This window comes from Elgaria multicarinata, chromosome 5, assembly GCF_023053635.1.
Source record: "Elgaria multicarinata webbii isolate HBS135686 ecotype San Diego chromosome 5, rElgMul1.1.pri, whole genome shotgun sequence".
NCBI classification, from domain to species: Eukaryota; Metazoa; Chordata; class Lepidosauria; order Squamata; family Anguidae; genus Elgaria; species Elgaria multicarinata.
In genome coordinates, this window is record NC_086175.1 from 73196754 (window position 1) to 73213747 (window position 16994).

Here is a 16994-nt window from a genome sequence, read left to right on the forward strand (position 1 = left end):
GTAGCAGATGTCACAGTCCATGTTCCACCTAATTTCATACATCACAGTGTACTAAATAGGAAATATTCAGCAGAACGAGTAATCTCACAATCACTTTGCCACACCAATCACAATCTTACCACACCAAAAGCAACTGGGCCTGAGAATCAGAAAGGGAATGGTAATCTTGGGAGAAATCTCATCCCAATGTGTCAGGATGGGATTAATACTAAAATATGATGCAAATAGATGGGGTAAAGGAAATCAAGTATCAACAGAAATATAAACAAAAGGAGCAAACTGCAATGCTTTGTTTACAATGGCCGTAGCTTACTTATTTTGTGCAACCTTATCAAATCAACACAAAGTAAACCTGTATTACCAGCACGATTTCATCTCACCTTCGAAGGTTCCAAATAATAATTCTTGTTCCCTTTTTCCCAATAATGGTCTCAAGCTCGGCCAGCAGCTCCTCTTCAGTAGGAAACAAGGAATGTTCCAGGATAGCCCTTAACCTGGCTGCTGATTCATCTGGATTCATTACTTGTCGTAAATTACATTAAGGACTTCGCGTATTTCAACATTTTACAGTTTTGTTCATCTTGCTACAGCCTTTTACCCGAACATTTCCTGAACTTGCACAGAAACTACTGACTGCTTACTGCATGGTTGCCACACTTTAAAAAGTCCACTCACTCACTATTTTACAGTTTTAGGGTGCAGTCTTATCTATTACACCCTCATTGCTCGGAAGCCCCCAAACCCAGGAACTTCCGCGATTGCCTTGCCAGGCTGAAGCCAGCAGGGCCGGAGGGATGACAGAGGAGATCTTTGCCTCCCCGCCCTCTGTGCTTTGATTTTTCACTAGATTGGCTTTTCAGAACATCTAGCAAGGATGCTAGAGAGAGGGAGAGAGGAAAGGAGTCTGAATGATGCTCAAGATAAATTGTATTCTGGCTTCTTTGGTAATTGGCTGTCGGCAATACGCTGTTTACACCATAAAGTATATAATTTAATGCAATACAGCTATTGGCAGCTTAGTAATTTTAACCTGCTTTTCGTGCTGTATGTTCTTATTTAATATCCGAGTTGGGAGAACTGGATAATACTTTTGTAGTTCAAATCTGAAATAAACCGAGTTTCTACTGCTGCCTTCCACTATTTAGCTGCCCATTGAAGATGACAGCAGCAGGATCTATATACATTAAGTGTGGCATTCTCTAGAAGGGCGAAACATTAAATACATAGTGAGAGGTATGCATGTGTATTCCAACTTCCACAAAATTTCATTTTTATATTATGAATGCATATGCTTAAAGCGGAAGCTGCAACAAAAATGATGCAGCGTGGAGTGCTTTTGTTCAGCATTTCACCCAGCCAGCAACGCTTTCTTTCAGGATACTCCTTTCCCACACCCCAGTTTTCTATCCCCTTGCCACAACCAGTACTCAGCATTCTGTGGCCACTGAGCATGCAGAGTCCTCATTGGACAGTTGTGGGTCCCCCCCTCCAATTTAGGATTTCCCCCCTATTTCTATAAGCCTTGGAATTTTCCAAAGAATGCTGAAACCGCCTTGTTTCTCAGTCTACCTGTTCTGACTACAAAGCCATCATAACTCAGCACTCAAGTTTGCTATTGGAATGTATAAGATATAAGAGCAATATAATTGTAAGACAAAAACAAATAAGACAGATAAACAAAAGAGCAGACAAACTATCATCATGAATATAATTCTCTCAAGAGTTGAAAGTCTGAAAAAACAAAGTAATTTGTCTCAAAGACATCAGCATAGGCAGGAATCATCTTGAGAAGCTAATATCCCACTGCGCAGTGTGCAGATGTGACCTTTCATTTTGCTTGGAAAATTACCAAAAGGATATGTTTCTTGTTGAATGATATTATTGGAACCATGACATGTTCTGCTTTTGTGGCTTCCAAAAAGGTCTGTGACAACAGGCCCACATTCATGATTTCTCCGTTCTTGGTGAAAACAATTGCATCTTTCCCCAAGCGCATAGATCCTGATTTAAATCCATTTCCATACAATCCAACTGGAACACGACCATTCAATGTAACTTTGTCACTGAAGCCAAAGCTAAAACATATTTGGAAAAAGTGCCACATTGCTCAGTATTAGAGTTGATTTAAATTCAGCAACTTTTAAAATAAGGATCTAGTAAAATATGGTTGATTTTCCAAGAGAGTATTCTTCTTGTAATTTGAAATAAACAACACTTTTATTCCTGGCTAAAATGAATATTAGAACATCCCTTTGGTATAAGCATCATCCCCAAATGTACTTTACTATTGCTATCGTAGACAATCTCTCCCTCAATATATGATCTATCAAAACACTCTTCTTTTGTGATGCTTTCTGGACTCTTAACAAGAAAGACTATGGGCTAAACTACATGCTAAGTTAAATACATAGCATGCAGAAAATCACCATCATATTGTTTCCCTTTGTGTAAGTGCATGCAGCCCTGAACTGGATTGGGACTGCACACCACAGCACATGCATAGAGTAAGTTTAAAGCTTACCACCCAGCCTATCCCCACCATTCCCTCCCTGCCCCCCCTCCACAATCAATAGGAGCTAAAAAACATGCTACACATTTCACGTAGCATGCAGTTTAACGCAGCATGCAGTTTATCCCTCAGAACAACTGCAAGTGACTCAGCATTGTGGTTATTCATAAGAAATCAATTTTATAGTTTGTGCCAGGAATATATAGACTCAAATCATGGCAGGGTAAAGTGGTGAATCTTGGGTTCATGGCAATTCTCCCTCTCTTGTGAACCAAAGACTATTCATGTATACTTGCAGCACAGAGATATCATTCATACAATTCATCCACTATGGGTGTTTCCAGACATAGGGCTCTTTGCACTAACAATCAAAAGGCATTGTGCGACTGTTCCATCTTTTCTTCCTTAATATTCTTTTTTGGATAAGAAAGAAGCTGGAAGCAGCAGTAGAAAAACACATTGAAAATGACATCGCCAGGATCCTCTGTGAAATTCCTTGACTGAAGCAGGGCGATGGCATGAAAAAAGCCTTGTCTGAAAGCACCATACTTCTGAATCAGGCCCTATGTATGCATCTAGGCCTCAATCAATAATTACGTTGCTATGTTAGTGGGGAGAGAGAAACTGCATGCTTACATCTTGCCCCATATCAGAATCTACACATTAGAACAAAGTGTGAATCAGTCGAGCATAAAGTGATACTGGCAGGGTTCAGATGATCAAGGGGGTTAAAAAAAGCTATCGTGACTTCCCCCACCCACGCTGTGGCCATTTGCAGAATTACCCACAATGCAGTGCGGATTGCTGTGTCATTCAAACCCAGTGTGTGGTGCGGTGGCGTGGCCTCTTATCCACCCTACAACCCACAACTTGCACTAGGGCTTGCAGGGTGGGTATGAAGCCATCCCTGCCGTGCTGTGTTTGGATGACATGGCAACCAACTCTGCATCATGGGTAATTATGCAAATAGCAACTGGATGTGCGGGGGGGGGAGAGAAGTCACCCCCGTGATTGTCCGAACACCCTCACCATCTGATTAGATTCCAAGATCTGTGGGTGGAGTTCTGTTCATGCAGTAGTGCTTTCCCAGCCTCTTCCAGCAGCAGCCCCTTGTGCCTCCCAAAAGCCACTTGACTGTCCTGGGCCCGCCAGAAAAACCTTCCATGGAGAGTGAGTCAGCAAACCTCTCCCCATGCAAATGGAAGACACTTCTACTTGCAAAAAGGATTTCAATCCAGAGCCCTGTGTTTGCATTTGTATAATTATAAAATATATTTTAGATAATACAGACGTGTTCGAATTAGTTACCCTTCTCTCTCTTCCTGGCCTTGATTACGGAGACTTACCACATGCTTTAACTGTGAATAATAATGTTTTTAACACATTATTTTATAAAGTTTTTAAATTGGTTTTATTGTATTTTGTACTTTTTATGTAAACTGCTTAGAGATCTTAGGATATCAGACAGTATACAAACAGATTAAGTAAATACATACAGTACATAAAATGTCTTATTTAAACTGGAGCACAACAATTTTTCACCACAGAAACGTTTTTCTCTCAGAAATTAGAGACTGGCAGATGTCATTAAAATCTTACCCACCTCAACATCTTATGTAACTTGTCTGCATTCATACCATTTCCATTGTCCATAAATGTTAAACATATGTTCTCATTTATAATTGTTTTATCAATCCACATTTGTTTTGCATTCACATCTGGATCATAAGCATTGTCTGAGAATAAAGAATAGTACAAAATAACTATTATTATTGCATCCCTATGAAGTTTTATGCAACAATTCAATCTCTCTCTCTGCCATACCTCTTCTTTCTTAATTCTAAATGAAACAGAGTCCTGTGAGGTCCAAAGATATTGTATCTACCAACTCAAATGGTATCATCTGAACTACTTTGGTTCCAATTGGGTATACTTAGTAAATGATCAAAACATACCTGTTAGTTAATATTTAAATTGGTTATCAATGTATTTTTTAAAAAAATAGCATTAACTGGGGTCTTGAGTTTTAGAAAAGCAGCCCCAAGCCCCTAGAGCTTAACAGACACTTGATTTCGATTGTCAGAATACAGCTTAGAGGAGTGAGAGATGCACAGGGATGATACTGATTGGTGTGATCCTTTAGAAATATTAAGTATCTTGTATGGATCTGTGTTGGATAGCAACCTGTCTTTTTACAGTATACATTGACATGCTGCAGTTCTGACAAAACCTTAGACTGATGTATCATACAGCTGGCCTCAGGTCAGTAAAAATGAACTGCCTGATATGAATCCAGAATGTAGGAGTTTGACTAAAGTTACTGGGTCTGGAATTTCCTAGGTTGCCTGAGATGAATAGATTTTTACTTAGGGATGAATAGACAGGAGTTACACACTTTATTACCAATTAACCACAACCCTGTGGATGTTGACCTGTGCAAATTTGTGATGTTGTAGGATATAAGTCTGTAAGGAACTGCTAATTTTTACCTCATTTTTATTCTCTAAGATGAATAAACTAAGTTTATCTGTACCATTTGAATGTATGCCTGTCTGTGTACTTGCAGTTTCATAACTAATTATGCATAGATGGAAAGCCCGTGGCTGTAAGACAGGCAACCCGAGAACCTAAACCAGAAGAACATGCCATCTTTCACCAGTAGGCAACCAATTATCAAAACAATTCAGTGAAGTTGAATACGCAACAACCAAGAAAATAAAGCTAAGAGGCAGTTTTGTGATCTGAGTGCTTATAATTTCCTGTTTTAAAAAAATCTATTAGAAGCAGACTGAAGGAGAGAGAAGTATTTCCCCCACCCCACTTCTTTTTTGTCAACTGTTCTGGTTTTAGACTTCCCTAATTATCTTTTTGATGAAGGCTATTTTAAAAATATTTTAATAAATAAACTGCTATCATTTTCTCTTTTTAATTCCTGTACCTTTAAGAGCTACCCAGAAACCTGGTTCACATGTCACAACAATGCAGAGAATGGTTGTTGCCTTCCTCAGAGTTTACCTATGATTTGTCTGCCAGATGATCACACAAAGTGCAGGCTATTTTCAATTTCTGGGTTTTTTTTATTCCCTCCTCCTTCACCCTTTCTATATCTCAAATGCCTTTGCAGCACTGTAATAATAGCATGTGGAACACCTGTTTGTTTGCTTTACCACACTTGCACGATGCTTCTGTAGCCTGGCAAAACAACCCATGGTTCTGGGTTTGCACATAATGACAACCCATAGTTAAAACAATCCATAGTTCACAACCCAACAACAAACCACTGGTTTTCTTCCTGGGTAGTCATTAACAATCCATAGTTCTGGGTTTGCACGTAATGACAACCCAGGATTCAACAACCCATAACTTGGGTTGTCTTTGACTGAGTTCACAACACAATAATCCACCATGGGCAGCCAGCCATGCTGGCTTATCATATTGTCCAAACCCGTGAGCATTTTCTGCACAGTGACTTAATTTTCACAAACAAGCACTTTGAGAACCTATGGCTTGTTGTAGCACTGCTCATACCTATGGCGGGTTGCCATGTTGTCTAACCCTGGAAGGGCAATTTTATCATAGGTTGCCAGGATCATTCACAGAACCACTTGTCAAAAGCTGCAAAAAAGCCTGTGCCACTCTTCATGAACTAACTAGTGACTACCCCTCCACCAATGCCCAAATGACACTTCAGAAGAACCGTCACTTGTTCACCACCCTTTTCCCCCCTGGCCCTTTGGTATTTTGCAAATGTATTCATTTTTTTAAAAAAAATTATACCCTACCCTCATTCTTTCACAGGCGTACAAGAGAGCGGTCTGATATGTGGAGTCTTGCATGGTCAATTTCCTTGCATGCTTCAGTTATCAAAGGGAGAAATGGAGTAGGTAACATGCAAGGAAATTGACCAAGACAAGGTTGGATATAAGCTAATTTGCAAAGGACCAGGTCAGAAATAATAGTTAGAGAAAGGAGGGAACAAGCAGCACAACTGAGACACACCGAAAATGGGGGGGGGGGTGTTGTTTGCGTGGATGGGAGGAAGAATAAATGTGACTGTGTCTGAGACTTAAGTTGATTTCAGCTGCACCAAGGCCACCCTTTAGGGTGAGTTTTGAAAGCAAGGGGGCTCGGTAGAAACTTGGGGAGAACTATGAGTGTGTTAATAAGGCAGGCTTCTGCTGCACCCCACAGATAAGCAAAGGCGATTTTACCAGTAGCTGATGCATCAATACAGTGAGCTAACAATAAAACACCACTGCAACATGTAAGGAGGGGCAACTTGAGCATAGCGCCTGTGGCACTCCAAACGGATCCTATATTTTTAAGTTTACACGCTTGGCTCCTTTTTGGAACAGTTACTGCACTTCAGCGTATGTGCGCAAATCTCCTTGACATTTTTTTTAAAATTTTTTTGAGAGGGCAGCTGCATAGGATGGAGGTTAAAGGGGCTCCAGTGGTGGTGGGTAGAAGTACTGCTGGTGCAGGTGCCTGATTTGTTCTGTCCTGTTCAGCCAACCTCTACATTTTTGGTTTTTTATACTGTTGGGAATATTTGAGCAAATTTAAAGGGTGGGAAGTAAATGGAGGGAAAATTTGCGCACCTGCAGTAACTGCTCTGAAAAGGAGAAAGGATGTCAATATCTCTCCTTTCTGGACTTGCTAGAGATTCAGGGTTGAATGGGAGGATACAGATGAGTGTCAGTTTAATACTTAAAAGCAAAAGGACTACACTGCCAAGGGGAGATATTGTCTTCCCCTACTTTTGGTACACATGCTGCTCTCACATTCCACCCCCTTCTCAGAGCTTCTTGACTGCACAAATGGATCCCTCCTGTCTCTGAGTATTATCCCCCACCCCCAAACCCGGTCCTTGCCAACTGTGTGCAAATTGGCCATTCTGCAGTCTTGTCTTATCAATTTCCCACTGACACCTGCAACGTTGACCAGCTAATATTATACACAACTCACACACTTGCAAAAGAATGAGAAGAAATAATAATAATTTTAAAATTAACACATTTGCATGCTCTGAAAGCAATTTATTTATTTATTTAATAAAAAACAGTTGGGAAATGAAAAGGGGTAGCGATCAGACCAAGGAGAGGGCCAAGGCATGGAGACAAGACGGGTTCTGCAACAAAGGCATCTGGGATACGTGTCAGAGCTGGCTGGAGGACTGAGGGGGAGAACAAGTCACAGCAAGCTTGATCATCTGTCAGGCATTTGTTGAGTGAACAACCAATCCACCGTGGATTATTCGCAGAGTAGCTTAGCATGTCAAGTAAACCTGCCCATTATGTGTGAAACAGGCCAGAAAGTGTAATTTCTCCAGGTGCATCTTTTCTGAATTCACTTCTGTAGTGATGGTAAAAAGAGAAATCTCATAACAGCTAGCAACGAGTATAAAAAGTTTATGCTTTGTATATACTTTCTTGTTATGAGTATAACAAAATGGGTTGATGCAGAAGATAATAACTCTAGTCCAAAGGCATCGAATAAACTCTATTGTTGAAGTGTGAGTTCATTTAGAGAGATGAAGCAACATGACCTAAGATATATTTTTTAAAATCACACCTCAGGTTCTCACAACACAATCCTATATATGTCTACTAACAAAGTCGAACTGAGCTCTACAGGGCTCAAGTGGGTGCAGGATTGCAGGAGATTAATGACGTAAAGAAAAACCATTATTTTATTGCCCCCTGTGCCTATTTGGTACATTCTCTTCCCTTTTTAATTGTTTTATTATGATTTTATTAGGATGTAAGCCTGTGTGGCAGGATGTTGCTATTTTATTCTTTTACTATGTACAGCACCATGTACATTGATGGTGCTATATAAATAAATAAATAATAAAATCTGTGCCACATACACACCACACAAGCATGGCTTAGACTCAGTAACTAAAATGTTCACATACCTATAAGTTCAGCAACAGCACTGAATGGCCAGGTGTGACTGGTTGAGTTTGTGTGCAAAAACTTTGGACACAGCTGAAACAAAAGAAAAAGTGTTAAAATCAGAACAATTATACTTCCAACTCCCTCTGCAATATAAACAGATGCACTGATGCTCACAGGTTAGAAGGGCTGTCCTCTGACAACATTATAGTCAACCATGGTGTGTATTAGGATCAGCCTTGAGTTGACTATTACTCCACACTGAGTTGACTCACTTATTTACATTCCTCCCACTAGTATCCCATTAGCCATTGATGCCGAAAATCGTGCTTGCTGGACTAGAGCTGCCGCCGCCACTTTGATTGCTCTTGCCTTGTGACTCTGTGGCTACAAAATAACAAATGTAAATAACCAAGGGTGCCCATCAAACAACCCAATAACCAAAGGTGGTTCAAATAGGCAATTCTGTACAGCATTGCTTATTCGGGCCAAAAAACCAACCAATGGTTAACAAACTCCCACCACACAACACAAAAAGAAAGCTATGTCAGCCAAAGTGAAGCCATTTTAGAAAAGAAGTAGAATTGCAGGCATTTCACAGCAAGTGAGAAATCACGTCTATCCATAAGTGTCAGCTTGTTCCCCCCTTTAGCTAACAAAAACTGTTACTCCTAGCTCCGGCCTGGAAAGTCATTGTTGATGTAGAACAAAGGAACAGTGTTGATTGTTATAAGACGAAAAGAATACAGAGCAAGATAACTGTTATGCTAAACTTTATGTTCTGATTGGCTAACACTGTCACTGGGCAAAGCCCAGACACTAACTATATAAAAGCACTTAACTTTAATTTTCTTTGTCTGACCACTCGCCTTTTAGAGCTCAGATCTTGATTTAAATCAATAAAGCGCTTTTTGAACCCTCTGTCATTATGAAAGTAGAGTCGTGCTTTGGGGCTAATTAGATCTCACCCCTGGGCCAAGAACCTTTGTCTAACACATGGTGGGTTAAATAACCAACAGTTGATTATTTAAACCACCACTGTTTATCATGTTGTCCAAACCTAGTCACGGACTCACTTGTAATGGATATACTTTGATTAGCTAGATTTTTAAAGTTGTCAAAAACATACTCTAAGAATGAAAGAAAACAATATGCAGAATGTTTCATGAAGCTGGGTTTGGAGACAGCAGCTACTACTATAGTAAACCTGTGGAATGCACTGCCACAAGATGTGGTGATAACCACATTCATGTAGAGCAGGGGTTCTTAACCTGGGGTCCATGGATGGGCTTCAGGGGGTTCGTGAAAGTCAAATAAATTTATTCATACATTGTGTATGTCATACACTATATGAGGCAATCAATTTTCAATAAGTATATTCATTGCATGCAAAGTTGTGCTTATGTGCATTTTTCTAGGGAGGGGGTCCATAGCTTTCACCAGATTTCAAAGGGGTCCATGACTCAAAAAAAGTTAAGAACCACTTGTTTTAAAAGGTGATTAGACAAATCCATGAAGGATAAATCTATCAATGGCTACAAGTGATGATGGCTATATATTACTGTGATGTTTTACTGTTTATTTCTATTTATCTATGATGTAAGTGCTGTTTGGACTTTGAATGGTAAGTCGTTAATTCTGTTGGGAGGGGAGTGTGTGGATGGAATGTTAGAGTGGATGCTAATTGGCTGTTGGATTCAAGTGTTTGAAGGGGATGGACAGTTAGCAGTTAGAAGCAGTTGAGAGTTGTGTGTTGAGAGTTGACAGAGTGAGACAATTGGAGTTAGGAGATAGAGTAGGCAAGGGGTAGAGTAGGCAAGGATACATGATCTATACTGTATTGTAACAAACAAGTACTGCAACAAATTGATAAACTGCATGAACTTACTTATTGTTAAATAAAAGTTATTTTGTTTCATAACTGGATTGGATCCTTACAGTACCTGAGGTAAAGTACTGGGATATATGGTGGGAGCGGTGAAGTAAAAGGGTGAGTTGAGTAGAGCACAGAGTGCTGTGCTGGTTGCTGTGGGGCCAAGAAGAGTAAGTGGAACACAGAAACAGTGAGCAGCCGTATGCCAACTACTCCATGGTTGGGATCCCTTTATAGAAAGAGGTAAAAAGGAGACCCAAAGGGAGCTGTCGTGACAGACACTTCCAGGTTGAATACACAGGGGCTCAAAGGCTTCATTCGGATGTCACTTTAAGCCATGATGTGTTAATAAGCTACTCACAGAAGCTTATTTTGAAAACAAGTTATTGTTATTCCCACACGATCAGACAAATAAGCTACTGTGTGTAGTTTATTAAGCTACTGTGCTTAATTTGAGTAACCCTCCAGCTCCCTGTCCTGCTGCAGTCCTCCTGCCGCAGCAGTGGCGCAGTTTCACCCGTTGACATCATTGTAGCAGTCTGTTTTAACCTTCCACAAAATTCCAATGGGGGGGGAGTACAGGGGATTGATTCAGTGCTTCCAACATCACCACAACAAAGGGGTGGTGACTTTTAAGCACTGGAAGTTTGCAGTATCTGGACAAAGCTTCATACACAGCCTCCCCTAGTCAGGAGGCACTTGATGCACCATCAAAACCTTGTGCGATTAGACACAGAGGAGTGAAATCCTGGCTGCACCAAAAAAGAGGGTGGCGTAAATAAACCCTTGGAAGCTTGCTGGATTGGGACTGAACTTCATATACAACATTCCCTGGAATGGATGCACACAAGGCAAAATGACAACCGTGAGCACCTGCTGCTACCCAACCAAAATGGTGTTTGATACTTAGGGAGGTTGCAGAGCACACGGTCGGGGGAAGGGTTAGGGTGGGATCATGCTGCGAGGGCAATCAGTGGCTAAGCATATCACAGAAACAGAGATCAGCCATCTGGAGGAGAGTGACAGCAAAAGTTTGGACTGCTCTTGCCAACTGACTTTGTAGGCCACCAAAATAACTCGCTGTGACTGCCACACGACACATATTCCATTATGGATTAAATAAGCCACTCTGCAGATGATGGATTATCAGAATGGATTATTTTGACCAAATAAGCCATTGTGGGTTTAAAAAACTCCTGACAGATGACATGATAAACCATGATGGCTTAAGCAAGCCACAATAATTTATTTAACCCATCATGGCTGTATACCCTGGCAGTGGGCTTTCAGTTTTTTTTCCAAGAAGCCAAGGAGCCAATGTTAGATTCAAGGTTTACTTACAAGGAGAGTGTTTTATTGAGTAACTTACAGCACATAAAGGCGTACCCAACAATGGTGGACCAGACCACGAGGGCCTCTGCACAAAACCGTCGACCAGTCTGGACCACTAGAGCAACTTATATAGCATACTGGTTTTGGCACAGTGGTCAAGTTAGGCAAGTGACTGATTATTGGGGTTAGCAATAAGGCACTTTTTCTCAGCATAGTATAATATAGCACTAATTGGCATTACTGATAAGTAAGACACTTCTTGGCATAAATAAGTGCAATCTTCATGGCACAGGTAAGCTTACTAATTGGTACAACTGATTGATGGGGTGTCATGGCATAGCTTCTTGACAGAGCAGCTTCGGAATGTAAGCTTGTTAGTACACTTAGATAAGGTACCAGGCTCATTAAACCTTGCAGATAAGGTGCCAGGTGCCTCATGAGCTCACTGTTTACATTGACCATGCTTTGACCCATCTTTCCATCAGTCAGAAGGATGCGACAGAGCTATACAGAAAATAGCAGATTGCTATGTTAGAAGCAGAAGCAGCCACTACCCATATGCCTTTGAAAGCACCCATGGCCTGCAGGCCTACAATGGTTTACTTAATCCATCGTGGATTATCATGACACCCTAACCCAGTCATAGATTTTTTTAAATCATTTTGCAGAGGAGTAAAGGCAGAGTGTCTTAAATTCTAAAAGAAAATATTTTATAACCAAAGGCTGTTCAATGTTTCCAATTTTTCAGAAAATAAAACTGCATTCAGAACAAAACCATTTTTTCTTCCTGCATTTTCCCAGATTTTTTTCCTGGCCTTCACATCTCTAATGCTATTTTTCTACTTTCTTAAAACACAAGATAGCAGTAGCAACCATAAAGAAAATGGAGCTGGGATTCTGATACACAATGAAGAGTAAACATACACATGGAAGAGAGAACTTTGTGCAACCAACCAACCACTCCCCCTTTTTTTGCATGGGGCACAAGCAAAACACATGCAGTGGGTCACACTCTGGATTTCATATCCTTGACTGTGCACGACGATGATGCTTTGGATGTGAGAATGTCCTTTCTAACTCCCTTGCCATGGTCAGATCACTTCTGATGTTTAGATTCTGTGACCATTGCATTCTGCTGGGATGGTGAGGCTATTAAACTATGTCTACTTCAAGAAACTGGCAGGATCCAATGGGGCCCCTAAATGAGTTTAAGGCTAACATGCCTATTGAAGCACTAGACAAGAGGTGCACAACCTTTTCAGCCTCAAGGACTGCCTTTAAAGACAATCCAGAAACTAGAGGAAGACCAAAGTACAGCTACTAACTGTGGCCAGCCAGCAGGAACACAACTTAATTGTTTCTTAAAAGCTTCCATTTCCAAGCACAATTCAAAGTGTTAGTGCTACATGGCTTGGGACTTGGGTATCTGAAGGAGAACCTCTTTCAATTCAAATCTGCCTGTACACCAAGATCTTCCTTGGAGGTCCCTCTCTGGGTGACCCCACCTTCTGAGAACAAGTAGGTCATCCAGTATCAGAGGCAGCAAGCCTATATACACCAGTTGCTGAGGAACATGGGTGGAAGGGTGCTGTTGCACTGTGTCCTGCTTATGGGTCCTTGGTTGACAGCTGATTGGCTACTGTGTAAACAGAGTGCTGGACTAGATGGACCCTTGGTCTGATCCAGCAGGTCTCGTCTTATGTTTTTAGGTGGCCATCAGGAAATGACCCACCTCTAATGCCATCTAACTACGTTCACATGTAAGACTAAGCTATGGTTTATGTTAACTGTGATCTGTTGCTTTAGCCATGAGTTATCTTATAGATGAGTTCACAAACCACAGCTTGTTTTCCTTCTTTCTGGATTCTTTCCAATCTTCAGAGCAGTTTCATTTGCAGGCTGCTGTTGCTAGGAGCCTTTAAGGGCAGACAGCAGCATAAGCAAGCCAAGCTTCTGGGTTCACACATAACAAGCCATGGTTTAAACAAGCTAGCTTTCATAAGCCATCAACAAACCATGGCTTCTATTTATGGTTTGTAACTGGTTAATAAGCCATGGTTTGTTAACAGGGATGGGTTAGCCAGAATTAAATAAACCACATGTTGGCTTAGTGTTATATGAGAACCTGGCCAGTGCCTACTTAAATGCTGTTTTGGCATCAGGTGAAGGCCATTTTATTTTCCTAAGCTTTTAAAACTCTGTACTGGTTTTTATCTTGCTGCTGTGATAGTGTCCATACACTGTTTATTACCCTGTTGTTTTTATTGTTATATTGCTGATTGATTTATAGGTGGGTTTTATTGTTTTATTGTTTTAAAGTACTTGCAAGCTTCCTGTTAACAATATGCTGAAAAGGGCATAGTACATACATTTTGAAAAGCAAATGCCGTTAATATTTCAGATCCCAGGTCCAGTCTCTGGTTTTTCACGTTAAAAGGATCTCATACAGCACTGGCCCAGGTGGCTTAAAAAGGAAACTGCAAATGTTCACAATAGTCAGTGAGTACGCTATTGAATTTAGCAGGCAAAAACTTTGCTAATAAAATCACGCTCATGCTGGCTCCTCCTCCTCTTCCCGAGAAACGAAAGCTAAAAACTGCGCTAGTTCCAACATCCAGACAGCTGGCTTCCTTGAGATTCTCACCGCCTTTCCTTGCAAGCCACCATATTATGTGAGGGAAGAGGCACATTTAAGCGCTCAAAAGCAGCAGACAGGTTTACAACGCGAGAACGAGCAATGATTTATAGGTGACTGGGGCCAAAACCATCATGAATCACCAACAGTTTCCCAAGATTCAGATCTCGAGGATGCTCCTCTTGTACGTTTTAAGCCCTACACTGGTGAGAACATTTTTACAAGGCGTCTCTTTTCCATTCATCATCCTGCAAAAATGGTATAGTCTACACTCGGCAGTTTTCCCTTTTACACAATTCTTAAAGGTACAGAAATCCTCCTGACAAATCACCTTTAAGGGCGAAAGATGATTCGTAATGATAAACCGCAGAGCTTTTCAGCTCTTTACAACAAAAACAAGAGAGAGGAAGAAACCGCCTCGCCACGGCGAAAGTCCGTAGAAAGAAACGGAGCCGTCTAATTTCACCGCCAAAGCGGATTTTCAACGGGGAACCATGAAAACGCGAGAGAAGGAAGCGGGAATAGTAGAGAGCAAAACCAAATATCACCCCCCACCCCCCCCACCCCATGCAAGGGCTGTACGGGGCGAACTGCATCGACATGACTGCGCCTGAAGTCTTGCCTCTTCCTTCTCACAACCTCCAAGAGCGCAGCCTTCGCCGCGCTGTGCGAAAACCCTCGCCCGCCCCCGCGCGCCTTCATTTCACTCTCACCGCACTGAGAAGAATCCCGCTTTGGGTTTGCGCCGCCGCCATTTTAGCTACAATACAAAAGCCGCAGCTAGAAACCAGCTTCCTCTTTCCCAAGCCCCTCTTCTCTACTTCGAGGTGCTTCCGGGGCGGCGCCTAAAGAGAGGCAAATTTATGTTTTCCTTCGCTTTCTTTCTGTGCGTTGCGGCTGGCGCAGAGAACGCGGCAGTGTCATTGTTTTGGAATACCGCCGGTCTCGCCACAGACCTGTTTCTACCTAATTTTGCCCCCCCTCGTTGACCCGCCCCAGCTCGCTCTCGTTCTCTCAGTGCGTGTGCGTAATAATAAAAAAAGTATAATCCGCCGAGAATAACCTTTCATACATCTGACAAAGGGTGCTCTAATGCACAAAAGCTCCTACCATAATAAATCTGATGCAGTGTGCCATATATCAAGGAAATCTGAAAGTACCCCATTTAAATCCCTCGATTAGATGTGAATAAAGTGTACAAGCATCTCTCAAACACACTCCTGACACCCACCCACACCCCAGCCCCTCCTTCGTTCCTCCTAACAAAGAAGCACAGAAGAGCCTTCTGGCTGCCTTCTCAAGGCTGCCCTAAACTCTTCGCCCACTCATTGTCTTGCTAATCTGACACTGTCAGAAAGGTTACTTTCCGATAACATATTTGAAAATGCCTTGAGGCCCGGAACCAAGTTCCATAATATACAGACATGGAGGCGCATCTCATTTTGTTTAGCACCTAAGTCTCCCCCCGCCCCCAATGGGCATTGGAAGTGGCTCGCAGCTGGCTGGAGACACTTTCCTATTGACCTCGAGAGGGGGTCTTATCAAAGTACAAAGAATTACATACACTGGTCATGGTTTGTCACGATATAGGGCATTGTTTTAAGTAGAATAGTTTCGTTTATGGAACATGTAGAAAACTTGTAATCAATAAGGGATGGGAGGAGGGAATTTTATGATTTCATTGGAGGGACTTGGAATGTTATAAAAGTATGCTGATGTGGATAATGGGTAGAGAGTTCAGCCTTCGGCTTGCTGGAGGAGGGCTTTTCTACGTAAGTAGTAAAATAAAGCCTCTGCATCTGCACCGGTCTGGAGTCGTTCCTCCCCTACTGGGTTTGGGGAAATTTCCCTAACACACACACACACACTTGTTTTCAATAGGGCTAACTCTGGTGTGGCTAACATTGCAGCTGCAGAGTGAGTAGACACATTGAAAATGTTGACGCTGTTGTGAAAAAGGCAAATTCCATGATAGGCATATTAGGAAAGGAATCGAATATAAAACACCATAAGAAACAAATGGTGTGACCACACCTGGAATACTGTGCACAATTCTGGTCACTGCACCTAAAAAGGGACATTGTGGAGTTGGAAAAAGTGCAGAAATAAGCAATTAAAATGATAAAGGGCCTGGAGCAACTCCCTTATGAAGACAGTTTACAACATCTGACACTGTTTAACTTAAGAGAAAAGGTTAGTGAGGGGATACATATAAGTGTACAAAATTATGCATGGTTTGGTTAAAGTGGCCAGTGTTACAAGGTAGCTTCTGTGAGCAGTACTGACTCCATTTTGAAGAGACCCAAAACCCCACCTACAGACTGCGAGCATTCACAGAAGGCCTAGGTCAAGTAACCATTTCCTGATAGATTTCTTCAAATGCATTCCCCAGAGACAAAGGTAGGGGTAAAACTAAGCAGAATATGAATGCTGGATGGCAGGAGTTTTACCTGGTCATACACATGTTAATGTAGCCCTGTTGCTGAACTCCAGGCTGCATCAAGTACAGCCATCATCCCAACTCACCCTCTTTTGTTCCCATAGCAAGTAGATCTTTAGATAAGATCACACACAAAAAAACCCCTCAAGTTAGGGGGAAGAAAAAGGCTAGCTCTCTCTCTAAAAAGGGAGAAAACACAGGACATATGACACATTCCAGCTTGCGAGAGCAAGCTGCCATTATTATTATTATTATTATTATTATTTATTTATATAGCACCATCAATGTACATGGTGCTGTACAGA

At 41.5% G+C, this 16994-nt stretch overlaps 1 protein-coding gene across 1 annotated transcript in view; it reads right to left on the minus strand.

The window, feature by feature from the left end:
* MORC3 (MORC family CW-type zinc finger 3) overlaps positions 1-15046 on the minus strand; it is a 35424-nt gene extending 20378 nt beyond the window's left edge. Inside the window, exons 1-5 of the mRNA XM_063126644.1 lie at positions 14963-15046; positions 8430-8502; positions 4113-4245; positions 1861-2075; positions 381-528 (exon numbers count right to left, since the gene is read on the minus strand). Coding sequence (XP_062982714.1) covers positions 381-528; positions 1861-2075; positions 4113-4245; positions 8430-8502; positions 14963-15004 — 611 coding nt within the window. The 5' untranslated portion in view covers positions 15005-15046. The remainder of the gene's footprint in view (positions 1-380; positions 529-1860; positions 2076-4112; positions 4246-8429; positions 8503-14962) is intronic.
* Between the last annotated feature and the right edge of the window lie 1948 nt (positions 15047-16994).